The 26251-nt window shown below is 42.6% G+C and overlaps 1 protein-coding gene across 4 annotated transcripts in view; it reads right to left on the reverse strand.

Moving 5' to 3' along the window:
• Positions 1-5679: 5679 nt before the first annotated feature.
• Positions 5680-26251, reverse strand: part of MYB (MYB proto-oncogene, transcription factor) — a 28541-nt gene continuing 7969 nt past the window's right edge. For 2 of the 4 annotated variants that reach the window (XM_042796207.1, XM_042796206.1), the window contains exons 6-16: positions 25376-25610; positions 24436-24516; positions 23931-24035; positions 22349-22606; positions 20943-21308; positions 19211-19353; positions 18732-18846; positions 18520-18645; positions 17725-17835; positions 16976-17083; positions 5680-7119 (exon numbers count right to left, since the gene is read on the reverse strand). In XM_042796207.1, the coding sequence (XP_042652141.1) occupies positions 7003-7119; positions 16976-17083; positions 17725-17835; positions 18520-18645; positions 18732-18846; positions 19211-19353; positions 20943-21308; positions 22349-22606; positions 23931-24035; positions 24436-24516; positions 25376-25610 (1765 nt within the window). In that variant the 3' untranslated portion in view covers positions 5680-7002. The remainder of the gene's footprint in view (positions 7120-16975; positions 17084-17724; positions 17836-18519; positions 18646-18731; positions 18847-19210; positions 19354-20942; positions 21309-22348; positions 22607-23930; positions 24036-24435; positions 24517-25375; positions 25611-26251) is intronic. The other 2 variants (XM_042796209.1, XM_042796208.1) reach the window with 1 other exon arrangement.

Consider the following 26251-nt stretch of genomic DNA (forward strand, 5'->3'; position numbering starts at 1 on the left):
TACGGAGTCTGATGTTTGTCTGAATTCTGTCCTTTATGATTTACGTTCTGGTGGCCAAGAGTCAGCATGAACCAAACACATGATATACAGCCCATGATAGATTCAGACTGCTGGTTGGGATTTGGACCTCATCAGTAAAACATCCTTCCTTTATTTTTAATAGAATAAGTAGGGATATATAGAGAGAGATTCATGGATATATTTGCATGCACTTACCTATCATAAGTAAATGTAAAGGAAAATCATCACCTCCCAGGGAAGTTAATGATTATTCTTTGCTGACTTGCAGCAGCTTTCTAACGAACACAACCTTCCTCAGGAGATTCAAGGACTTGGAAACTGCAAGGGCAGCACACTGTGTTGCTCAGTTGTGTTATTCTGCATGCAACTTCTCATAACATCCTCATTACTGTAACACCTAAATGTTGCTCCAGAATTAGTATGACCTTTGTCAGCCTGTGTGCACAGCCAACAGAAATCTGGTAAGTCTAAACCTACCTGTGTAGCAATTGGGCTCTCCTTCTTCCACAAAGCCTGGTTCTTCTGGGAAGTTTGGATTAGGATATGAAAACCTGCTTTGGCATAGCAAGGCTGAAGCTGCAGCACCCTCAGCATCAGCTTCCAGAGAGTACAGGAGCACATTTGGGACATGACACCTTCTGGACAGCATCTTGTGCTCTAGACAAAAGCTGATTTCTGTTATTGAAAATCCTTTGAAAAAAGTCGGTTATGGGTGCTAAAGAGGAAGGAAGAAGAGCTTCTACTGCTCTGACAGTTAGGAAGACAGTTAGGTGCCATTTAAAATTTCACATTCAATCCATTTGAGCTATCATAGAAAAACCTAGTTGCTCCATTGATCAATTGCCAGAGATGATGGTAACAGTATTTTTGATGTCAGACAGACAGCATAGCAAACTTCAGAAGTGACAACTTAACAACAGGGGAGAAAAAAAAATCCAGCAGCTCATTTTAGTCATCCTGTAAGTGAGTGTGCTGCTTTGCCCTGCCTGTGGCAAAATCGCGGGGCAGGTGTGTGTCAGGTTCACTCCTTTCTTGTGGCAGTGGGGCCTTTTTTGAGATCTGAGCAGCAGCTACGCCAACTGGATGCTACGAAAGCCTGCGCTAGGAAGTGATGGTTTTTAGAGTGGTGATGGAGAGGTGACTATCACATCGGTTCTGTAGCTTATCATCGTATGAACTGTGTTTGTATTTGTTATGGGTTTTCTGTTAGAGGATGTGGCCACAAATCAGAGGTTGGCGAGGAAAGGATTACTCTAACCTCTGATTAGAGAAAGTTAAGGGTGTGCCTGCGTTGGTGCTAGCTCGAGAGGTCTCCCCGTGAGTTGCTGCTCCTGGGGTGCCACTGTGGGACCTTCATGGGGCAGCAGGAGAACTGTTCAGCCCCCTCCTGGGCAGGTAGGCAGCTGCTGAAAGGGCGCCAAAGATGAGTATAAGATGGCCCGTCCTGCCCGTTCCTGACGGGCCTCCCAGCCTGGGACAAATTGCCTCCAGTGAAGGCTTTTGTGCCCAAATGGGGCTTGGCTGGAAGATGTTACTCAAGATACAGCTAGAGCTTGCTTTTCAGATAAGGTGCTCCTCAACCTGGGGGTGACAGGAGCACTGCTGTGAGTGTGCTGGGGCCTCTCCTGAGTGGGGCTGGCAGGGCCCCATCAGCCACAGGCAGGGAATTGATCCATGCCCTTACCCCTGACAAAGCGTGGGGTTGGGCTCATGGATGTCATGGAGACCAGCGACAGTTTTTAATTAATTTTCACCAGGGTTTGAACCAGACCCCATCAGGAGTGTGTGCCTTGGTGAATCGGAGCTGAACCCACCAGAAGCAGCTATGAGGGCAGAAGGGATGTCCAGGAGGATAAGCAGAGCAGAAAATAAAAGCAAAGCATCACCTCTTTTCTTTATTATTTCACTGAAAGAGATTTTAGGCCTCTGACTGCAGCAAACCATAGCTGTTTCTCTATTTAATTCTTAGGTGCAGCGAGGCTTGGCTGGGCAGGTAGGAGCTATAACCCGGTGCATATTTCCATTTCCCTGCCAGCAGCACAGGCTAGCAGCACCTTTATCTGCACAGGAAGGCTGAGCCGGCGCCTCTGAGGTCTCCGCCTTGAGCTCGTAGGAACACAGATACCAAAACCCCATCACTCAAATAGTCACGGCCTCCCTTTGCCTTCAGATAACTCCTATGCTGATGTACGCTGATGAGAGTTAAAGCAACATTAGAGGCAGCGGGGAGAGAGAGGCGCGGGCAGGAAAGCACACCTGCAGGCACCCTTTCAAGACTCTCTTGGGGCTGACTTTATCGGGAGGGCCGTGGCAGGCTCACAGCTGGGCTGGCAGGAACCGGGAGATGCAGAGGTGGTCTCTATGGTTAGTGTAGAAACCTGTCTGGGGAGAGCTTCCTGAAACTTTCTTCTTTGCCACTTGTGAGGGCTTCTCTGACAGATGAGTGCGCAGAGTGCATCTTGGAGCTGTACCGATGAGTAGTAACTTAATTAAGTAGTAAAAGTTGCTTCCCCATGAAATGAAGTTTCCTCGGGTGTGAATCGAGCTACTCTGTAAATGTAAATCGGTGCAGTCTGAGAAGCAGAGGCTCTTTTGAAAGAAAATGTAAAGATCAGCAGTTGTTCTGATACTCAAATGGATTGGAAAAATGCCTTGTAGAAATGTCATGTATCAAGAGGGACTGTAAAAAAACCAACCACCCGATCACAAATAATTTATGGAAAAACAATAGCAGAGTGAATACATTTCACAGCCCTTAACAATGAGCTGTATAACCACTGCCAGCTTGTAGACACAGCTGAAGACAGAATTTGGACCTCTCTGGTTTATCTTCATTATCTTATCCATATTAGTCACTGAGAGCAAAAAAAGTCACAAACCAGTTAATTCTGGTACCATGGTCTTCAGTGAAAACTGCTGAGATGTTGAAGTCAAGTTCAAAGAAAAGAGGCAAACAAAGGGAACAAGTGCATTTGGTCGGGAAATGCAGCTTCTTTTTGAATTAAGATGTTAGCCTGGTTGTTGAAGGATGTGGCCAGTGTCTTTCCTTGGCCACCCCGGCAGAACACCACCATTGCTCCTGAGCAATGTCTGGGCTAGTAATTGACTCTGCCCATGCTAGGGAACAAGGAGACAAGCAAGATGCAGACCAGTGCCTCAGAATCTTTCCTTCCTAGACTTTTGGTGGCTAACTGCCAAGTCTGGCTCTTTCATTCACGATGTAATGTTTTATCCCAAACCAGTCCAAGCTCTGGCACTTTTTCAGTTTAGGCTTGTGGATGTCATATAGGTCAGAGCTGTGGGATTTTAACTCCCTGGGACTCTCTGCATAGAATATACTTTACTGGGGAGAGCTGCAGAATTACAGGGTCTAGCTGGGAAACACCTCACGCTCTGGTATTTTCCTTTATTTTTGCCTTGGCTCCTTTGCCTCTTCATTTTTAATTAGTGGCACATGCTGAAATGATAATTTAAATTCTTTTCAGAAATCAAAAGAATTCCCACTGACAACATTATTAAGTTATAATTACAGTGAAGAAAAAGGTTAATAGGAATTTGAGCCAAATATCTACTCTCCATTAAATGAGAACTTGACTGAACCTGTTTTTCCTTCATTTTGGTAGGTTACTCTGGGTTTAAATAGATCTGGAATGGCTATACACCTGTGCAAAGGGCCACTGCAAGGCCAAACAGGCATCACCAGGATCAATTACATGGATATGTCTCAGGATAGGTCTTGCCTGATCGAAGCTCAAGATGGAATTTAACAGACAGGTAGGACTTCTCTTGGACCTCTGAAAGAAAGACATGTGTTTCAGACAGTAAGCAGAGCATGGTCCCGTGGAGGTATTGGTGTGAGAAAGACATATAGGAGGTGTCGCTTTGTTGCAAAGGAAACTTAGTAGCTATTGCTGGAGGAAAAATAATCACGTTCCTGGGCTACAGCATTCAAACAAAGCCTCTTCCATCACTGGTGCTGAGCACCACACGCTTGCAGAAACATATGCAAATCAGCCTTAATCTACTGAGTGTTTTGCATTTTCAATGAAATTAGAAAGGGCAAAAAGAAACATTTTCCTCTGTATTAGCTCTAAGTGGCCCATCACCAAGACAATTATTGCAGTGGTTTTGCATGTTAAACATGGGTTTTGAAGCAACTGAAGGTGTAGGGGTTAAAAAAGCCCAGTCGCTATCCTGGGCACCTGCAGGGTGAGCCTCGTGTTTCCCGGCACTGCTCCGCACCGGGCTCTAGATAATGATCTGTTTGAACTCAGCCAGGTTTGATGCAGTTACAGCTGGAGCACTACAAGGCAAGAGCTTTGCCTTGAAGACCTGTTGTAAGCTTGGTGTTTCTTTTTCCCTTCCTTTTTTTTTTTTTTTTTTTTTTTTCTTCTTTTAAGCTGTAACATGTTGCTTAAGCTGTGGCACGCCTCAAAGGCAGCCCTTTCCCTCTTCCCAAGTTGCACACCATCCAGTCCCGCAGTCCTCCCTCGCATCTTGCACAAGCATTTTTTCGGCGTGAGCCCACAGCTTTCGCGCAGACGAGCGCTCCCGCCGACTTCCCTTTCCCTGTAATCCGTACCCAGCGCCGTGGGCCTGCCAGTGGCAACCGCTGCCAAAACACCTCGGAGTTGGCTCCCCCCCAGCATTTGGTGAGTGCCCGAACCACACACGGGGGCAGGTGGGACACACAGGTAAAACTTGGAGGGGGCTGCTGCAGGCACCAGTCCCTTCTCATGCTGAAAGCCAAAAGCGCATGAGAAGGGACCTTGTGGAGGGTGGAAAAGGCCTTTTTTGCTCCTCTTTTTCTGTGCGTGGCATGGCACGAGGGCTGGTGCGTGGCTTGGGCTGGGAGGACCGGGCAGGCTGGTGGTGAAGGAGTAAATAGGACTGGAAGGCACTTGTGGGGGCTCTCAGCCCATATGGGGTGGCTACACAAGCTTGGAATTGGAAGTATTTCCTTCACAGAGCTGAAGTCTGCTCTCAAGAATATCAGTCTGAAGCACTTGCATCAACTTAAATTTCAGCAAACAGTTTATTTTCAAGCTACTAAATAAAACAGGTTGCATCTTTTTTCTCATTTTTTGTTTTCTTGGCAAATGCTTTTACTCTCCGGAATTCCTGGTGCTGAATGTCCTCAGTGTTTATGCTGCACGAGGCTCTGCAGGTCTGCCCAATTATTTGCTGCACAGCATAACGCACAGGGTTTTGAACCATATTCTCGCCTCTGGTTTCTTAAGACAAGCATGCAAAAATCTATTCTACAGTAGAGGGACCCAGAATATTTTGCTCTTATTCAGTGGGTTCCTGATCTGATGGTCTTAGATGAAGAAATAAATTATCTAGTGTTCTGGGAGAAGAGCAGTTTTGCACAAACGGTGCAGTAGGCCTCCCGCCAGCTGAAGCTGACCTGGACTTTGGTGTCACCAGAGATGTGCCTCGAGTCCACAACATGATCAATACTGATTGTTTTGTGCCATGTTCCTTCCACTTCCTTAACAGTCAATGAGAACCAAGGATGTTGAGGCTACCTATAGTGTGCAAAACTCTATTCCTGACTTATCTAAGAGTGCTGGAAAAAACCTTCTTGGCTTGATTGTTGCCTATAACAACACTGCCAAAACACTAAAGACAGACAAGATTAGGAGACCACGTGGGTTTAAGTAAAAAAGAACACACTTTATTTATCTACAAGGCAGTACATTTTCGTATAAAAAATTAAGTGCAGATGAAGCTGCACCAAATGCTATTAAGGCAGCAAAGTCAGAGGCTGTTATAAAAAAACCCAAACAATAAAAAAATAAAATAAAATCAGTGTTTTGCCATATCGATAAAAATTTGGTATGGCAGTACAAAGAACCATGTATTTCTAAGAACCTGATTCAGTACACAAGACCCAAGTTAGGGAACAATTAGCTAGACATGGAACAAAACAGACAACATGAACAAGACACGTGTTCTCCCAAACATATGAAGGTGCAATGCATGCTGTTACAAACCAATGAGAAACAAAACAACACATCCAGACAAAAAAAAAAAAAAAAAAATCTCCCAGGAACAGTGTTCAAAAATATTGCTTATAAAAAAGGGGAAAAAATATAAATGATGTAAAAAAAATTAAAATAAAAAGGTCTGAAATGCTAGTGCATAGTCAATTAGCTAACATCAACATTTGTCTTCTTTCCATATAAAGCTCTACTGCTCCTTTACACTAGCAGCATGTCTACACGCTAAGGTCTGTAGCAGCAAAACACAGTATTCATTTGGCATTTACAAAATTAAATTACTGAATAAAAATATAATTTTTCTCATAAATCTATGTTTCATACAGTAATATTTTTTAAAGCAAGCTAATTACCCCCCCAAACAGAAACACACATTGTATAGTGGCCTAGAACCATAACAGAAAAGAATTTTTCAAGAGGCATGGATGTTTGAGCATTCACGATCTTGATCAATTTTCCCCCTTTGCACAGACTAGCGTTTGTAGTAATGCTTTCCACTTCAGTATTTTACACCAATGCATTTTGTTCAGTGACTTAAAATATATGTTTGAGTACCTGCTCTTTTATTATTAAAAAAATAAAAAAAGAAACAAACAAAACCCCACCCCTGGCTAGCACATCACTGAAATAACAATACTGGTGTATTAGGTCTGCTTGATCTCCAAAAGTACAAGAAAAATTATCTTTATTATAAGTCTGCACTTAAGATCATCAATTACTGATTCAAACTTAATACCTAATAATTTAGGCAAGTATCATTCAAAAAAAAAAAAAAATCCTCTTAAGTTGGGTGAAATCCAACAAGAATATATATGCTGAGTGACTAAATGCACTTTGTGCTGCTCCCAACTGTTGTACCACAACAAAGATAGGCTCTTCTCCCATTCATGAAAAGTTTTCATGCAGAGGAACAGGAATTTCCCAGCGGAGGTGAAGTGTTCTCAAAACCATAATGCTTCTTTGTCCGTCGACCCTTTCACATCACCAGAGTCCGGGTGGGGAAGGCGGCCATGTACTTGCGCGCCTGATCCGTCAGGGCCATCTGATCCTCGACCTTCCCACAGGACGCCGACTCCCAGGCGTTGTTCAGATGCTAAATCAGAAGCAGGCAGAGAGATTTGGGGTGAACACCGTGTGATTTATCCACAGCCTCAGCTGAAGCCAGGCCTGCTCGCGGTTAAGTGTTGCAGGAACGTGCAGTAGGATGTTGTCCCATCTCCAGAGAATTTGAAATCTCAGCACGACAGGCAAAAAAATATCATCCCCCCCCACCTCTCAGTTAGCGGCCTGCTAACCGGTAGGCAGAGCAGACGACCGGCGGAGGAGCACACCACAGGAGACAGGATCCAAACCTCCCCACTTCCCTCTCACACAGTGTCTTCTCAGTGAAGCCATATCTAGAGCCTTGCCTTTAATCCTTCCTTTCCGTGAAAGGTCTAAAAAGAGAATTCACTCACAGGTGGACTTTACAGTCAACAGGGCGCAGACAGGCTAAAGCCCTCGGTTATAATGTCCACTGCTATGACCACACACAAACTCCTGCCGAACTTCCACCCTAGAAATACAGCTGCTCTGCCTCTGCGTTCCCAAAACGAACCTGACAATCCTGACAGCCTGACCACAGCTAACAAAAAGTCCGGTGCTCAGAGCTGCTTTCACCTGTGCGAAGCGATTAGCAAAGCTCCTCCGGCAAAGGAGAAAAGAGAGTGGCCAGGCGGGGGGAGAGGAGGGGTGGGGAGCAATTCTCAGCAGAAACAGCATTTTAATTATCGTGTAAGCCATTTCACTTCTTGTGGTATTTATGGAGGTTACAGGCACCATTTAGTATAATGTTAAAGTGAGATAAACATATCTACAGAGGGCTGTGCATGCTGTATTTATTTACTCACTACACATGTGAGATGTTTCTCATTGCCTTGAGCTATAAACAGTAATGAAATTTCAAAGGTCCTGGAATTTACCAGTACACACACACATTTACACACACTTTTTTTTTTTTTTTTCTATTGAACTCTTTCACTTACTCAGTGTGTCTGATTTTCCACATTGAGATATTCCGTAAGCCCTGAATAAAAACTCTATTATTATATAGAGCTAGTTGTACGAATACTCTGCATTCCAAAAATGCGTATGACTGTGCTTAACGGAAAGCTGCCTGCCAGCAAGGGGATCCCAGTACTGTTGAATATTGAGAAGGTCTACACCCAAGATCCACCAAAAAAGACAAGTCAGGAGAAACCCTTCTCTATTTTCTTCTGCTTTCAACAAAGATCATCTTTGCAGGTCAAGTCTACATTGTTCAATGAGATGGCCAACCCAGAAGCCTTCCCAACATCTAGGACACTAGGACACTGTGTGAAGCATAATTAGTGGACTGCAAACCATCTACTACAAGCAGAACTGTCCCAGCCCATGGCTCTTTATGCTGCTCCTTCCAGCTGCTAACTCTGCAAGAGGCTCCTTAAATTATTCTCTGGCCTTAATGCTCAGAGAATGCTCTTCTGACTGTAAACAGTGTTATCTGACACATATGGATAGTAAAAGGCTGGGCAACATATGAAATACAGATAATTTCTCATAACATGCCCTAATCAGAGCACTGGTACAGGCACAGGGACCGGGGTTCCCTGGTTCAGAGGGCTCACCGTCTATAAGGGACAAAACTAATGAGTAAGTAAGCAGTGTGGTCAAGATGAGGGCAAGCACTTTAGCCCTCTGTAAACTTCTGATGGACTTCCCTAGAGATGGCTTTCTCTTCCCTGCAGACAAGTTCCAAACATCTCTGTTCCTGATGCCTTTTTGCAGGCAAAACTCATGCTGTGCTTCAGTGGGAGTTCCCCGTACAAAGGAGAACCAGGTCAGGCCTCAAATCATCAAGTTTCTGCAGCTTTTTGTGGGAAAGCTGCATCTGTGAAGTGAACAAACATGCCACACACCTCTTTTCTAGAGTGGTTCAACCTGGGCTGGCTGTATACCTTGTGCTGTGGCTCAGCCTAGGGCACATGCCACAGCCAAAAGGCAGGTGTGACATACTTTCTGCATGCCGCAGACATGCATGCGACATGCCACAGCTTCTTTTATGTTTTGGTTAAACAGCTTCCAGGGTAACTTTTTCAAAGGCACCTACATCAGCTGGGAACCTGCAGCCTCCTGTTGATCCTCAGTGGGACTCAGGCACCTGTGAATACTCTACCCTGTTGTTGTAGAGTTATCTGCATCAGGGACTGAATTAATGCCTGGTACAATGCCATCAGTTTTACTTAAAAGTCAGATTTGGTCTGTACACCTCAAAAGCAGTTGGTAGTTCCCAAATATATATCATTTCAAAGGTCAAAAATATGTGTCCAGCTGGTACTTCCCTGTGATCCCCCAAAGCTTTAATGCACTGGTCTAGAAATGAGAGATCATCAGTCCCTTAAATAACTGAAAACATGTAAGGAAAAGTCCATCTGTCACAGTATGTCAATTTTTAAAAAACAGATGTAACATCAGGTGAGGAGTGTCCTGATTTCACAAATTTGGCTCAATCGTTAGTATCTACACTAAGCTCTTTGTATTAACAGCCATGTGCTTAGAAAAGAAAAAAAAAAAAAAAAAATCTGTACCCTGATATCTCCAACATCTCGGCAGGCTGCTACATGTCACTCATTCCACTGAAAGCCTGGTCTTCGTTTAACCTGATGTCAGTGCAGCAGAAGCTGCTCAGGCAGTCAGTAACCCTCTGCCCTCCCTCCGGGCTCGCCTACCCCAGCACCCTGTGGAGCGCTGGGCAGCAGATGCAGCAAGCGACACGAGGAGCACCTAGACCCCTGGCTTGAGCCTGCTTGAAACAACTTACTTAAATTTTTCCATAGAGACGGTGTGGGTGAATCTCTCCACAGAGTTTTGACCCTTGTATTATTTCCCCAGAAATACATTATGCTATTTTTTTCCCTCTTATGACAAATTTATAAAAAGACACTAACTTTGCTCCCTCGGTGATGGTGGTGAGAGCTTTGGTCCAGTAAAGAAAGCAGAATTTGACCCAAAGTAGTCAGATTTACTAAAGTAATGTATTTACTAAGACAAGTGGGTATTTCTAATAAACATTTTCTGTCTGATGCCTTGGCTTTTGGCAGCCAGCACAAAACAGAGCACAATGCCTCTGCCTTGCCAGCCCCGCAGCGCAGCACCGGAGGCACGTGTGAAAGTCATCCCAGTGTGAGAAGTTTTACTTCCCTCGTTGGCAGGGAGCGCTGGGTCCCACGACCCAGGCAGAGAGTCTTGCCCGGCGCTGGGCACACACAGCTATGGGACCCCATAGCAAAACGGGAGAAGCACAATGCCTCCTTCCACGCCAGCATCACAGCAAGTATTGACAAGGCTCCGTTACAGGGCAGCAGCAGAGCCCTGCGGAAAACAGTGCTTAGCAAACGCATCAAAAAAGGAGAGACCCGAGCTGAAAGCTGGAGGTATGCAGGAAAACAGCCCAGAAACCCAAGTCAGGCTGCTGCTTTTGCAGAATGCTCACCACATCTGCCTTATCACATTTAAAGGTCCAACTCTGCAAATCAACACGTGGTAACACAACAGGTTTATAACTAGAAGACAAAAGGCCTGACCCAAAACCCACCAAAACTGTTGGGCATGTTTTCATTGATTCAGTGAATTCATCCTACTTAAACTCAGCCATCTTAGAGTGAGGTGTTCTTTTTGGCACCTAAATCCCTAGCCAGTGGGGAAAGAAAGGGATTTCCACAGTAAAATTCATTCAATATATATATATTTTTTTAATTGCTTCAAAGAGCAGGAGTTTACTCTTAGTTTTGCTGTCAATTAAAAGAATTTAAGCCTTTTCAGCCAGTACTTCCAGCAGTATTTTTCTCTCCCACACACAGCAGTTCTCTCTCTTTAAGTTAAAACAAGGAGTCGGGGGCAGAAGAAAGTATACTACTACGAGTTCCCATAGGACAAAATTACAGACCCATGGTACAATTCCAGCTATGTCATTCTCCTTGGCTCATTTTTCTTTTAACCTCAGTAATCCTACCAGCACATCCTTCTCCTGGAAGCAAAACTACCTCACTTATCCTGTAATGTGCCTTCAACTGCCCTCAGGCAGATGCAAACTGTAAACAAACTGTCAAAGCTGTAACTGGGATATCCAGTTAAAGCACTTTAAATACAAACTTGGACCATGTAGAGAAAACAGATTGGAGTAAGGAAAGAAAAGACTGTGAAAAAGTGCTTCTAGTCTGTCTGCACTCAGAGCCTGGATCACCTTTTCATGTGCCGTCTGCACAGCTTAAGAAAGCCCCTGCCTTATGACACCTTGTGCGTTAGGAGTGGCTGCTGAAACCAAATGCTGCTGCAGTCCTGCAGTACCGAGCTCCCAAACTGATGGAAGTGTAATAAAAATCTTTGAGCAAAGAACTGTATCAGAAGACAGATTTTAAATCTCCTCTGGCAGGTGTCTTCAGCAACTCCAGCAAAGTTGTTGGTGTTAGATACAATCCCATTAATTTAGCCAAGCTGTGCTGGCATTTACAACGAAAAAAAAAGGTAAAATTTTAAAAATATTTAGAAGACTCAGACTATTAGAAGTTATCTTATCAAGTTTCTCTACTGCGAGAAGTTGGATTTCTTGCCAGTTTCCCTTACATTACACAGTATGGATAATTTGCAGAACATGCTGTTGAAAAGAAGGCTTGTAACAGAAATACAGTACTCCTTCCGAAACAGTACAACAACCAATGCCTTAAACAAAGCAATCTCCTAGCAAAATACGATGCACATCATGTAGAATAGTATGGTTTTCTATTCTGTAATCGATGCAGAAAAAAGAGAAGCCCTTCAATTTATCAAGACCAGACAGTAAAGGCTAATTGAAAACTCAAGTGATCATAAATGACTTCTACTTCATTTGATAAGGCAGAGCACTATTTCTGCTCATGTTGCTAGCTCTTCTCTGGGGCATGCGACATCCTTCTCCTGAACTCTGGGGTTTCCTCAGCTGCTCAGATATACAGCTTGCTAAATGTGAGACAGCAAGATGGTCCAACTTTTCAGCTTTCATTGTAGGCTTGATACCAGAGCTAGAACGAGCTATTTGGTAGTGCCTGTAAGAGCTTAACCCTGAAACCCCTACTCACGACAAAACTCCTGTTAGAAATGTATGAGCTTTCCAAATAAGATTAATGGGTGAGATATAGAAATGGGCTAAGCACCTGCAACTTACATTAGGATATTCAGTCCCTTTCTAGTTTTGTCCTTAAGTAATTTTTTTTATTCACACATCAGAACATATTGATGTAAATAGCTGACAGTTAAGATGCCATTTTTCTTCTTTCTGAGAGACCATTGCCTGCTTGAGGCAGGTATAAATCCTGCTCTGTTTACAACCTAAATTCTGCTGCCCTGGGAGGAAAATAGGCGACGACTGACGTGTAGCTTCCAACTTCCTTTTGCTTCCCTCACCTGTGCCTCGCACAGCTCCTGTACACACCAGCCACTGGTAGGAGAAGGGACAACACAAGTGTGGGAAACCCCCTGGGCTGCCTTTCCTTGCTGTGCAAATCTTAACCTCCCAGAAGTTGAGTACAGCATGCTTCCCCCACTCCCTTTACTCAACACAGAAGAATATGAGATTTTGGGATCTTCTTGCCTAAAAAAAGCCATGGAGGAAAACCAGAGAAAGTCTGCTGCTGCAGGAGAGCATGCTGCCTCACCTATACATTCTGTCTGACAACCAGCTGCAAATGAAATTCCACATTTCACTTTTCAAACAGAGAAAATTAAGCTTAATGACAGCTCACACACTTGAAAAGGTTAACTAAGTAACTCTTTTAAAATCCTTTAAACTTACACTTTAAAGAAATTGTTACACAAACCACTGCAGGTCAGGAAATTTGATCTGAAACGTGTCAGTCTGTGGTTAAAAAATGGAAAGTGACAGGAGCTAGGGGTTGAAGAACATTCTCTTTAGCTTGCAGAGTTTCTACCTTGTGTTGTTTCCTTTGCTACTTGGGGAAGAAGATACCAAAGCCGTGCTATTTTCTTGAAAGCTTCCATTTCACGGCATCTTTTGATAGCCTGGAGAGTTAGGTGGATGGTCTGTGATTTAGCCTGCTTTTCTAACTGTTAAAATGTCTATGTTATGATAGTTTCTATTATGTACTGCTACATGTTTGATTGGCTATGGAACATAATGTTAAATAAAACGTAAGTTTTACACAGAACAGCCAGAAACAGAATGCTTACCTAACCTCTCATGAGGCACTATTCAAGTAAATGCTCAATACAGATCACCAGCCTGCCTCAATAAGGACTGGATATGTTATCCCAGATTCTTAATCCTTGGAAAAGTTCCTAGTGAGGCCAAAATCACCCTATGGTGAAACTAAGTATTGTCTGAGTGACAAAAATATAGGATGCAAAAATATAGGTTGTAACTAACTCCACCAATATAAAGCAGAAGTATTTGAGATCCATGCAATGGAGTGTAAGAGTAATTCCACCCTAAGGCAACATGTGGGTTTGGTGAGACATCTCCTATTCCTGCCAGGAAGAGAATACCCAACACGCAAGTGTGAGATCTGTCACGCAGGATAAAAAAGCTGGCTGAACCTTGATACCTTACCAGAAAGATCCTACAGACAGCTGCCCTTACTTCCAATGTCCTACAGAGACTTAACCAGGGGATCAAACTCTTCTCGGGTCTAAGGGGACTCTCTCCCATTGCTCTAGTTCAACACAGATACCACTAAATTCCCATTGCAGTTATACGCAGATACCTGACCTCACATGCCAAATGATGCAACATGCTGTTCCTCCTGAGTGATGGTGACTCATATCTTGCTATCTGATATGCTCATCAACTAATATTTACTAAGTTGCGTGTGATCAATTGTATGTCCAAAATGCAGTAAAAATATCCTTAGAGATTGCTTTGAGCATTTATTACTCTTGCCTTCTTTGGAACTTAACAGCAAACCAGTAAGTAATCAGGCACTTTGGTGAGCCTACTGCTAGTCAAATCTTTTTCTTTATGTAAATACAGTGCAGATTATTAAAGCAATGAAAAATACTAGGGGCTAGTAAGCATGCTACCTCTCTCTTATTTAAGTTCAAATTTTAAAGAAAATGGAATTTTAAGAACCAAGCAAATTGGAAAAAAAAACAGTTTAGTGCTGTCTTTCTTTCTCTCTTCCCTCTCCATGCACACATCCCAAAGTGCAGAGAGTGCTATAATTCTTACTTGGACTGAAGTCAATGAGAATTTGCCTAAGTAAGAACAGTTGGATCAGGCCCAAAGTATTAACAGAGGCAATGTAAACATATGCAGACACAATTAAATTTTACCCAGATTCATTCCCTGGTCTTTCATGTCTACTTGCATGCAATCAGGGGATTTAGTCCAGTGTTCGTGTGTGTCTGTGCATGTGTACACGTATGTGGGCAATATACCAAATTATAAACTAGAAAGCATAAGAACATGCCAAAAACTGGTCATGTACAAAATGCTACCAGTCAAAATCAAGCGCAAACACTAACATTTTCAATTGCTTTGCACCCTTTAGACACGCTGTGGCCTCATCACAAACATCTGACTCCACTGAGACAGAGTGGGAGAAGCTTTAGGGCAGAGCAGCAGCAGTTTCTGGTGCAAAACAGACAGACCATGTGTCCTTCCCAAGCTGCACGGGGCCACATTCCTCTCTGACTTGAAGCCAAGCAGCATTACCAGGGATGAAGCAGATTCTCCCTTTTAACCATGACAGTAAGTCCAAATCAGAGAGCGCAGCGATTGGCAGACAAGATCACATTGCTATAAAAAGTCTGTACTTCATTCTGAAAAAGCTATCTGTGTTACCATCAAAGAAACCCCTAGCCTCACTCTTCAGTTAGGATTACACTTCAGCTGAAACACTTAATGTTTCTTCATTGGCAGAGAATAATTTTACATTCATACTAGTTCATCAGTAAGCTGCATACTAAATGTTGATTTGGGGGCTTTTTACAACTGCTTTTTCTTTCAGTTCAGCATGTTTTAAACACTGAAATGAGTTGGGAACTAATTTTTAATTCAGTTCCTACCTAAGGAAAAGTCCGCTTTATCAAAACAATGAGAATACCTGACTTTTAACATGCAAAAGTAAAAGCTTTTCCTGACCAAGTATTGAAGAGTGGGATCCAGAATGGCCCACAAATTGACTGATGTAAACTTCCTGAACAAGATCAGCATGAATGAAGAGATAAGGTTAAACAAGCCCTTTCATTTACAGCAGCTTGTAAAGAAATTATTTTTAGATAGCAGGAAACATAACACTGTTACACCAAAGATCAAAAGATCCTATTTTACAGGCACCTCAGATGCTTCATTTTTATTACAGGCAGAGTGCAGGCAACTACTAGTAACAGGACAACCCACAACATACTCTTTTTAGCTACCTGAAAATGTTGTCCTAAACCTGTGGAGGAGCCCGGAGTTTGGCTGGGGGACGGGGCCAGGCGTCGGCGTGGGGGCACGGCAGCAGGACCAGCAGCCTCCTCCCATGTGCCAGCCAGGGAGCTCCAGCAGCCCCCCACAAAGCTGGAGCCCTGGGCTCCTTTGCCATGAGATGGTCTGAATTCAGTCCCTAAATAACTGCCCTAACCCAGGGCAGTGGATCTTCAAACCCTCCTCTTAGCCATCTACCACAGTGCAGCGAAGAAACACGGTTCATGAGAAAAGAGCAAATAAGCAATAGGGAGTGTGAGTCTGTGGCCCCCACAGACACCCCCCATGCAGAAGGGAGACACAGTCCCTGCTCTCCAAAGCTGCTTTCACCAGATGATTCTGCAGTGCAAAAGACGAACCTGTTCCATGGCAAACTGTGCCAAAAGGTGACATGCATGAAATGTTAGTATCTCGCTTTATAATGCCCAGTTAGAGATGTTGAATCAAATCCAGGCTTTATTCATTCCTTCCTACTGTAAATAACCCCTAATGTAAATTCTGGAAAGAGGGAGGAAAGAAAGGATTATCCATGTGGACTACCCGTCTGAAAGTCAGTAACTATGGAGTTATAATTTCCTTTCTGACAGTGACTCGCCCTGGGGAATGAAACACTTTCCCTCAATTTGCCCGTGTGGAGAAGGGATATAAAATCACGTTTATCATCTACCTCAAAAGTACGGGCTGTGGTGGAAGGATAACTTATCATTACCTACGCTGTGTTTCATTCTCTGAATGACTTCTGTCCACAAGAGTTGACAAAGAGGCTGCTAATGACTTTCATGGGCTTTGGATCAGGCCCTATGTGACAGCTATGTTTTAAACACAGCAAGCGTGTATGTTTGTTAACACTTGGGAAAAGCAAGCGTCACACCCAGCTTACATTAAAACAATCGCACATTTCATTCAGTTCAGGGATCCCAAGGTGTACAACTGGCCGCCAGCGTCACGAGGGCCCTGCAGACCACCGCTTGCGACCACGTTTCTGGTGTGACCTACAGCTCGCCCTCAGGGAAAGGCCACCCCGCGCTCGGCTGGATGGGCAATACTGACCCCATCTGTGCCAGCCAGCCAGGCAGTGCCACGGTCTCTGCTCTACCCCGAGGCCAGCGACAACTTCTGGCCACCGCCACACCACCCAGGTCTCCCACTCTCCACAGCAGCAGGGCCGCCGACAAGAAGATTATATGAAAAAGCCTCTGGCCTGCGTTCCTTCTCAATCCTGCCAACTCAGCGGCGGAGCCAGCCGAGTTACAATGCCCCACGCACGGGGCTTTGCCCTGTTTAGCTTCCTGGCACAGCTGTAGCCTCTGTGTCCTCACGCTCCACAGGTAAAGTGAGATCCTCCACTACGTTCATCGGAATGTTTCATTCTTCCATACACAAAACTTAAAATCAGTCTGTGAGAAAGCTATATATATATATATATATGTATTTTTATATACAAAGGGTATTTTTATCGAAGAATAGTTACCTGCAGAGGACTAGCTAGTGGCCTGTTCCTAGGTACTGCAAAAGTTTTGTGAAAACTACCATCCTCTTCAGACACAGGCATCTTTAAAATGGAGCTGGTAAGAAGATTCTGAACAGAAAAAGGAAAAAAAAAAATTGGTTTTCAGTAACTCAGGAGAACAACCTGGATTCAAATGTATTAAAAGCAAACTCAGCCTGACTGCAGACAGTGCAACACAGGGCTCAGTCGCAGACAGAGCACACAGCTGGGGAGCAAACCTCAGCCTGGGGTCCCTTGGACATGGCTTTGCAGGAGCATTGTCATGTGTAAAGGTTTTTCATCCAGTGAAACTCCCAAGTGCAATAATAACAGTAACACTGAATAGTCCCAGCAAAGCAAATGGAACTGAGCTCATACGAGGTCTCCTTTGCACAAAACAAAACAGACTCTCTCTTTCTTTTACCAGTTTTAACTCTGTGACCTAGTCATTTCTATACACAGATGCAGTCGTCCTTCAAGTGCAGGCTCATTACAAAGACTGTGGGCTGCACAATGACTGCAACTTCTGCTACCTTCTATAGGCATTACCATGATGTAATTAAGAGAGGGATTTTGATTCTTAAGCTTAATACAGGAAAACGATACGGAAGTAATCAATAATGCCTACTTGTGAGGCAGGTCAGACAAAATATTTTCCTCTCTTGCATTTAAGAATTGAATGAGGATGTAAAACAGAAAAATCATTTGGTGGTGTGAAAACTTGCACTTACTGGCACATCTTCCATAGTAGATGCATGTGTAAACAGCTGAGTGTTGAGGTTTTCTCCTTCCCAGTGATTTGAGCAGAAAAAATTTCCAGCTTTATCTGTTGGAGACTCTACCTGAAAGCAAGAAAGCACCATGATAAAAACCAGTACTTAACTGACCAGAAGGGATTTATCGCTCAGTTGCTTAATAAATTGAATAAATATTCTTCACAGACACACATAATGCATGTTTACGGTACTGTCTTTTACAGCACCCTTGCTCTTTGCAGAAGAAAAAAGTTCAAGGTTCTCAAAAAAATCCCCACCTAATAAAACTTTGAATACTTGCACTCAGCGCTCTGTCAGTATTCACAAGTTTAATCCCTTAGAAAGGACTGAGAATATATGTATTTTTAGAACTTTAGTGACAAAGTAATATAATGCAATGTCCTCAAATGTTCAGGTTTCTAAGTCACTCCATGGAGCTTGGTCCCTGTGGGGTTCTTCTATAGTTTTCACCAATATTAGAAAGACTCAATCCAAATTCCTGTCTAATTTCTTTTTTTCTTTTAAAGTTTCAAATGAAAACTGCATTAGAACGGCCCAAGCAAACCCCTGCTGAAAACAGCAGAAAGACTTCTATGGAAATCAATGGGAGATGAATTAGGCATGCCTAGTATACTATATAGAACTGACACTAAGATCTTGGGGCTCACATGAAAGAAAAACAGACACAGCTATTTAACAGAAAAGGTATTGGTATAAGTTTCTCAGCGAAGAGTGCTGAATTAAATTGCCTCAGGTAAGTTTGAGATTTACCTCTTGTTTGATTTTCTTCAGCAAAGGGGGTCCACTTTCATGTAGCCCAGCCACTATTGCAGATTCCTCCGACTCCTGCTTGATAACGTCCTGCAGATCTTCTACAAGATGAGTCGGAGTTTGAGGCTGAAAGGAAGAAACGTTACATCCAAGTCCCAGAACATCCCTCTGCACTAATATCAAAGCAACTTTTATCATTGTTTCCTTCTTACCAGCATCTTCAAAGGACCATATTTGATTTCCTGAGCTGCAAGCGCGTTTTTGAATGGAGTGGGTGTTCTTGGAGAGCTCTCTAATATCGACCTCTTGATTGCTGGAGTTCTGAAACTTTAGAAAGAGGGAGAAAAACTTTCAAGGAACAAGCTTGGAAATATTAGCTGTAAGACTCAGACAAGTATTTTCCTGCAATCCTATAATCCATTTTGCTTTTCTGGCAGAACATCTACTCAACTGTGATAAGGTAGAATGGCTTTAGTTAAAAAATGGTTGAGTCTATATGCATGATTGTTCTGTATTAATAACCTACCTCCACAGTTATAAAGTGGAAGTTTTACTCCAAACTAAGAAAAATCTGAACATGTTAACAAACGACTCTGCAGGAAACATACAGTGACCCAGCACTTTGGTTGCATGTAGACCTGAAAAAATGACTCCTCATGAATCCAACAAGACAGCTTGGTAACCGACTTACACGTGATTTTCCTTCTGAGCTTTGAAAGTCTGGTCCCTGTGGAATGGTGTGGTAACAGCCATCTTATGGCCACACACCGGCGTGGAAGTTAGCGCAGGGTTGTCCAGGTTCAGGTTTTCGTGACTGGATGAGGTGTTTAAGAACTGCAGGTAGAGAAAGGAAAAATCAACAGGAATGTCCACATTACATTAACTTCTTAAATTGATGTTGTTGAAGAAAATAAAAAAGAAATTATTTCCTTCTGATTGATATAAGTGATTCCCCTGACCCTATGATGTGGGTAGGTGCGCACGGGGTACCTGACTCCATGGCAAAATGATACTCAACAGTTTGGCTGGAGCATTCAGGAAGCCAAAATGAGCATTTCTAGAGAGGGAGGTTATAAAGAAAATGCCACTTCATTCCAATGAGAAACACTCTCCACCACTTTAAAAGCCACATCTGAAAAGCCTGATTTGGATTTTCTGAAAATCAGTTTTAATTAATATTAACAGAAGAGTGCCCAAGTAAGAACTGGGTGAAAATCAGTTAGGGATGTTTCAGGAATAGACCCACAGGAAATGGGGCTAAATTCCACAAAGATTTATATAGGGAATCTAGGTGCTTTTAAGGCAATAAATAAAGTATTGATGACAGGGAAATAAATTTCCTATCATCTCTCTCAAAACAAAGTGCTCCATTTCCACAGCATAAAATGAAAATTGACAACTGTGATGGCTGTGTGGAGTGTTTTGGAATGGAAATAGCCGATCAAAAAGGAGGTGGCAGTATTAGTTTGGAGAAAATTGCTTGTGCATGAGTTCTACCTAGTAAACTAAAAAATTGTTCCTGTTTCTAGTGTCTACAAATCTGTAAGTGCAGCGGTATCCTTTGTCCTGACAACGATTCACCGTATTACCTTCTAGACTCAACTTGCATCAGATTAAAATATACTTCATACAAATATGGCATGTAAGAAAATACAGAGTTCACTGGATAAATGATATATGATTAAAACACCTAATAGGTAATGGGAGATACAGTGGGAGATCAATACATGCAATCTTTGACTATCCTTCATGAAACAGTATTTCTCTGACTTCAAGCCAAACCAAGGCAAAACCAACACAAACAGACAAACAAAAAAACCAAAACACTTTTAAATAGTGCTACAGCTGTGAAACAAAGTAACCATCAACAGGAATTTGGAAGTGCATGCCAGGCCATTTTAACAGGCCATTTTCCTCCTCATTCCTATTCCGCTCCACCCCACATGGCCCAGGCTGAGGATGAGCCGCGATTTGAATTTTCTGGTTGTTGTCAGTTTGTCTCACAACCTGAATGCTATTTAAATGCAGTTTGGGGTTTTCTAGGTCAATGAATCATACTGTAAGTGGACAGAGATGGAAAGTATTACAAATGATCAGAAATGTTAAACTCTAGTAGTTGAGGGAGTTAACAGCAAGAGCAAAGCAAGCAATCGTATTCCCCTACAAAAATGATCCAAATAAAAAAAAAAACACACAAAACCCAAGCCCCACAGATGAATTTAAAATAAGAGAATCAACAGTTAGCTTGCTGATGATCTAAACTCAGCAGTGAAGACTAAGAGCAGTGAGAAGATTCAAACACAGAGTGAAATCAGCAAGCGCAACGGTAATTAGTCATTTGTTCCAAAGGATTAGTTTCTAAATTGTTAAGGCTGGGGTGACTTTTGAGAATTAGTAACATCTGTGCAGAAGTCTTGATCTACCTGCGAGGGAGAGAAGGGCAGGCTTTTGACAGGGGAGCGCTTAGGAGGAGTTGAGCTGCTGACGTCAGCTAGGACCAAGGTGCTACCGTGGCCACTGGCTAAGGGGCTGGAGTGCCCTCTCCTTTTGCGAAGAAGGACCCACGGAGCCGCGCTGCCCTGTGAGGCAGACAAGGACTTTGGTGAGCCAGGAGAGCCCTGACTCGACATGATTTCACTCAGGTTTGTGATGGGGTGTCCTTCAGGTCTACAAGCACTGGCCCCTCTTTGCTGAAGCTGCGTGACTTTGCCTGAGGGAGCTTTGCTAGCCGAAGTGTCTGTGTCTTCAAAGAATTCAAAACTGATGAGGTCACCCCATGATGAAGGATCCTGAAACAACGTGGGAGGCACGGAGCTATAACACAGTGTATAGTGCCACCTCATGAAAATACAGTGCTAGGATATGCCCGTAACCAACAACAACAAAGTCCTTCCCAGTTCACTTCAGCTTGACCCTGTTTATTTGATAGTAACACTGTGAACACTTATTTGTGTTTTCAATATACACCTTGATCACGTCAAACTAACATCCTAGTAGTGTTGCTGGCAACTGAGTCAAGTCAAATGATGTCCTTACTATTTGCTTGTTCAGAGTTTTCTGCTTGGTATGAAGACAATGCCTTTCACTACCAAAAAATGTGTGTCTTAGGCTGTAAACCAAGACCAGTCCCTTCCTAACCTGCACACCTGCTCTGGATGTGCTGAATGGGACGTGACGCCGCATGAAGCAGACACCTCTGCTGCTGAGGGAGGGTACCACCAACAAACTTATTTCAACGGGCCACTTCTGTTACACGTAGTATCCCAGAGACCATAATGAGAAAAAGCACATGTCAATGTCAGTCAGCTACTTGGCATTTAAAATGCATGTTTCCAGTTCTTCACATATGCCAGGGCAAGCTCCTTAAACTTTGAGGATCAGTTATTGAAGCTACAACAAAAGCTTCAAGAAAATGTTGCAGATACATAAGCAGCCACACATAAACCTACAGCATGTGTCACTTCAAATATAAGTAAGTACAATTTCTTTGTTTAAAATCTTTCACAGTGTCTGACTTTATTTTAAGAAGACTTAATATCGAGAGATCATTTCAAGCTCCTATTGTGCAGTTTTCTAAAAATCACACTCCTATAACAAGATGTAGCAGGAAAGGGAGACACCCACAAAAAGCAAACACATCCACACTCGAGGGCTTCATTTATGAGCAGCCACATTTTGTTATGTCAGAAGGTAAGCTTCAGATCTTGTAGCAATTAGAAGTTACTCGGAGAAAAAAAAAAAAAAAGAAACACATTTAGGACTGTCCCAGTTCCTCTCCCCTTACTCCTTGACCACACACAAATGCACCTGAGGCAGCAAGTCTACTTACGGAGTCTATTAATTGGAGTGTTTCTGCAAATTCTAAGAGATTCTTAACATTATCCAGGATGTTGCTCTGGTGAACAATCATGCATCGTGCAGGGGATGCACTTTCCTCAGGTAAGCAACCGTGATCCACTGGTGGAGATGGAGTACAGTGGTGATGTTCCCCCAAACAGGAAACAGGTGCATTGTCACCACTGGTCCTGGTACTGTCAGCAATTGTGGTGCTGTGCCAGCCAGGGTAGTTTGATGTGTGGTTCTGTGTCTAAAGGAAGAAGAAAAAAAAAGAAAAGGGGGGGGGGGGGGGGGGAAAGGCAGAAGGAACTTAGCAATGAAATTGCACAAGGTGTCAGATGCCGCTGGAGGAAAGATAAAAGTAGTTGCATCATCATCTAAAAGCTTATGCCTATGAAACAATTGTCAAGATGTTTCCTTTCATCAGTGCAAGATCTTGTTTTAAGTAATAGCGGCATTGTATTTGTTATCCCAAAGTTACCTCATAATTTACTTCGAGGATTATGAGCATATATCGTTACTAACACATAATCAATTCATTCTGTGTTACTCCAAAAGCTCAAAAAGTGTCTGCAAGTCATTTTCTGTGAAGCAAGAAACGGCAGGATTTCCCTACTGAGCGCTCAGCACTGTAGAAGGCTAAAGGGTTTAAGAGTTAGAGTTGCTTTTGTTTGCTTATCTCCTTTTCTTCTTCTATCCCTGTCTAATGCTACAGCTTACACCAATGCAATGAAGAGGCTGTCAAATCAACGTGGTTAGGAAAGCAGAAGAACAAATTAACAGAAGTTTCTTTCCAGTGTGATCATGCAACAGAAGAAATTGCAAAACATTAACTAAAGTTAAAAAGTGGCCAAACTAACGTATCATGCATGCAGTTGTTTTACTATTAATTTTACATATTACCCAAAAAAAAAGAATCTGCTGGCTATCACCTATCTTCAAAAATGACTTGGGGATTCTTGGCTTTGGTGATGGTGTTAAGTAATTATGTAAGGGTTTTCACACATTAACATCCAATAGCATATACAACAAAGTGTGAGAATTCAGTAATAGCCAGCATTTGCTCCACACATGCAGTTATGAAGAATCTACCATTTACATTTGGAGAAGTCAAACAAACTGTCAAACATGCACCAAGTCTGAAGCCTACAAAGTGTATAAAACACAGCTGAAGGAAAGAATACAACAGAGAAGAAAAATCTAATGTGCAGGCACTACATTTTCATCACATGAACCATTGCACATGTTCAGAAATTTTGATCCCATTGATTTAAGATCTGTGGGATTTTTTATTTTCGTACAATCATCGTGTTTCCAATACTACACCATGTTACAGAGCCCAGCCCTGATCCCACTTTGCAAAGTAAAATACCTGAAAATTCTTTGCATTTTTTTTTCGATAAAAGAGTTTACAAAGCAAATACAGATTATATATGTGCTATGTTTCATCCTTTCAAAACGGAAATATAGAGCCTTGATTAGTATTGAAGGCAGAGGGGGAGTAAAAAGTTAAAAAGACAAGCACTGGGGTAATGCTGCTATCCCTCCATCCAAGCACACAGTGACAATCTTACTGGTAATGCCTGCTGCCCTTTCAGTTCATTCTCAGTCGACATTAGTAGCAACTCTAATTCCTTTATTCGTTTTTCTTTCTCAGGGTCTTCATCATTATAGTGTCTCTGAAATTAAGAGTTAAGGGAAAAGAAAAGATAAAGGTCTGATAGGATGTAGCAACTAAAATGCTTATGGCTTGCCGTCCTGTGGTTATAATAGCCAAATTAGACTCAAAGATGAAACAAACGTCAATTGTGTTTTCCACTACCAAAGTCCCTGCTGAATTTCAGTATAGACATTTGAAATGGAGAAAGTGAAATCTATCACACCAGATGCCAACCACTGCGTTTTAAATCCACTTCAGAAGAATCAATTATCAGCCATGTTAGAACTCCCCCACCTTCCCCATTTTCTCTCTTCACCACGCTCATTACATTAAAATGTTTCCTTAACGTACGATGTCTGCATTTTGACTTATTAAATGTTTAACAAATTGACTCTTGAAATGAGGTTCAAGTTATCTACCTGAATAGCTGCAGCAGCTGGCTGAGGAACATTGACAATATTTACATGCAGTGCTACTGGATATGGGATCTGACCAGGGACCTAGGCCAAAAAGCAAAAGACACTGAAAGTTATTTGTTCTACCGTACTGTCTGCCTGCATTGTGAATTTGTGTTAAACATGTTGGTTTTAGGTACTTAATATTTATAATCTATGGAGATGAAATAGCAAAAACCTCAACAATGTGTAAAAGAAAAGTAAACAGTTCTTTAGGAATAAGACAGTGATCATTACAGAGGAAGAAAAAAAATTCATATATGAAATATCTACCCTTCCTGAATGAGAAAAGATGAATAATTCGTAGATGCATTTGTAAGATTTTTCTAAATTGAAGTGAAAATGCAAAAGGTGCAATTTGTTATCATCTAAAACTCTACCATATAACTGTCTGAAGTAGCAGCCTGTTTCATTATTAATCATTATTAGAAAAGGCATCAGATTAAAAACAATACTTGTTTACTCGGTTCCGACAGGCAACATACAAACAGAGTATTACTGAAGGGAATGTGGGAGATCTTGACACAGGACACAGAATTAACCAGATTCAGCTGATTTTCAAGAAATATAACATTCACCACTGTAAGAAACAGTACTGGAAACATGTTCACTGCTTACAAGACATTAAAAACGCTGAACGCGATTCCACCACCTGAATGCTGACAAACGATTTGAAATGTACATATTATCATCACCGAATTAAGTCAAAGAAGAAGTCCTTGCCTGACATCAAACACATACAGAGTCCACCAAGACTGGGAGAAAACCCTTCATGCATCCTGAAATCGGGTACGGCCAAATTTCACCCACCCATTCAACAAAGCAAAGTGAAAAAAACAAAACAAAACCTAAGAAAACACACAAAAAACCCCAACTCAAACTGAACACGTTTTCAGGCGCTTACATTTTGTGGCTCAGAGATGTGGTAGTAGGGGTAGTCACTGCTCAGCGGGGGCTGGCCGGCTACAGGCAGCGGCGCTGCAGGCGGGTTGTGAGCAAAGCCCATCAGGTGGTTGCTCTTCTGAAAGCCAGTGGCTGCTGAGGAGTGACAGGCTTTGGAGGACTCCTGCAGGTAGCCCTCCTGCTCGACCTTTCGGCGCATGGTGGAATTCCAGTGGTTCTTGATAGCATTATCAGTTCTGCAACAGAAATAGATAGGTTTGAGGAGTTTTAAAAACGAGCGTTGCCAATTCAGGCAGATTAATAGACAGGAAACTGCTGTCGGTATTTCTGTTTAAACCTTGAGCTGTTCTCTGGCCTTTCTCCTGCCCCCACCTTTACAAATGCTACTCAATTTCTCAGGAAAGATGCTCAGTATGAAAGACAGGGGAGAAGACAAACAGGCTACAGTTGTTTATGTACTTTTAAAAGCAATCTCTAAGCCTTAGGTCCTCAAACTGTAAGAATTTCTTACAGTATAATAACATCAGCTTCACCTCATCCCCATGAGGTGAGGTGACTGCAAAGGCTAACACCCCTCTGAGGCTACCCTAAAGGACTGCCAACATCTTCTTCCTAAGTCTTAATATTACAGTGGACTTTTATTGTATCCTATCTCATTGCTGGAAAGAAAAACTGTGGAGAGCAGCTGTGAAAAGACTAACTTCCAAGCAATTTTCCTACTAGCCACCTAGACAATGACATCATGCTCTACACACGAATTCAGTAAACAAAGCTGTTGGGATTTTTCTTAGCTGCAGAAAAACAGATCCAAATTCTCTCACGCATGAGTCAGAAGAAGCAAACTTATCAAGTCTGCGAGATTTTAAGAGGATGCTTA

This window comes from Tyto alba, unplaced genomic scaffold, assembly GCF_018691265.1.
Source record: "Tyto alba isolate M040663 unplaced genomic scaffold, T.alba_DEE_v4.0 Super-Scaffold_22, whole genome shotgun sequence".
Lineage (NCBI taxonomy): Eukaryota > Metazoa > Chordata > Aves > Strigiformes > Tytonidae > Tyto > Tyto alba.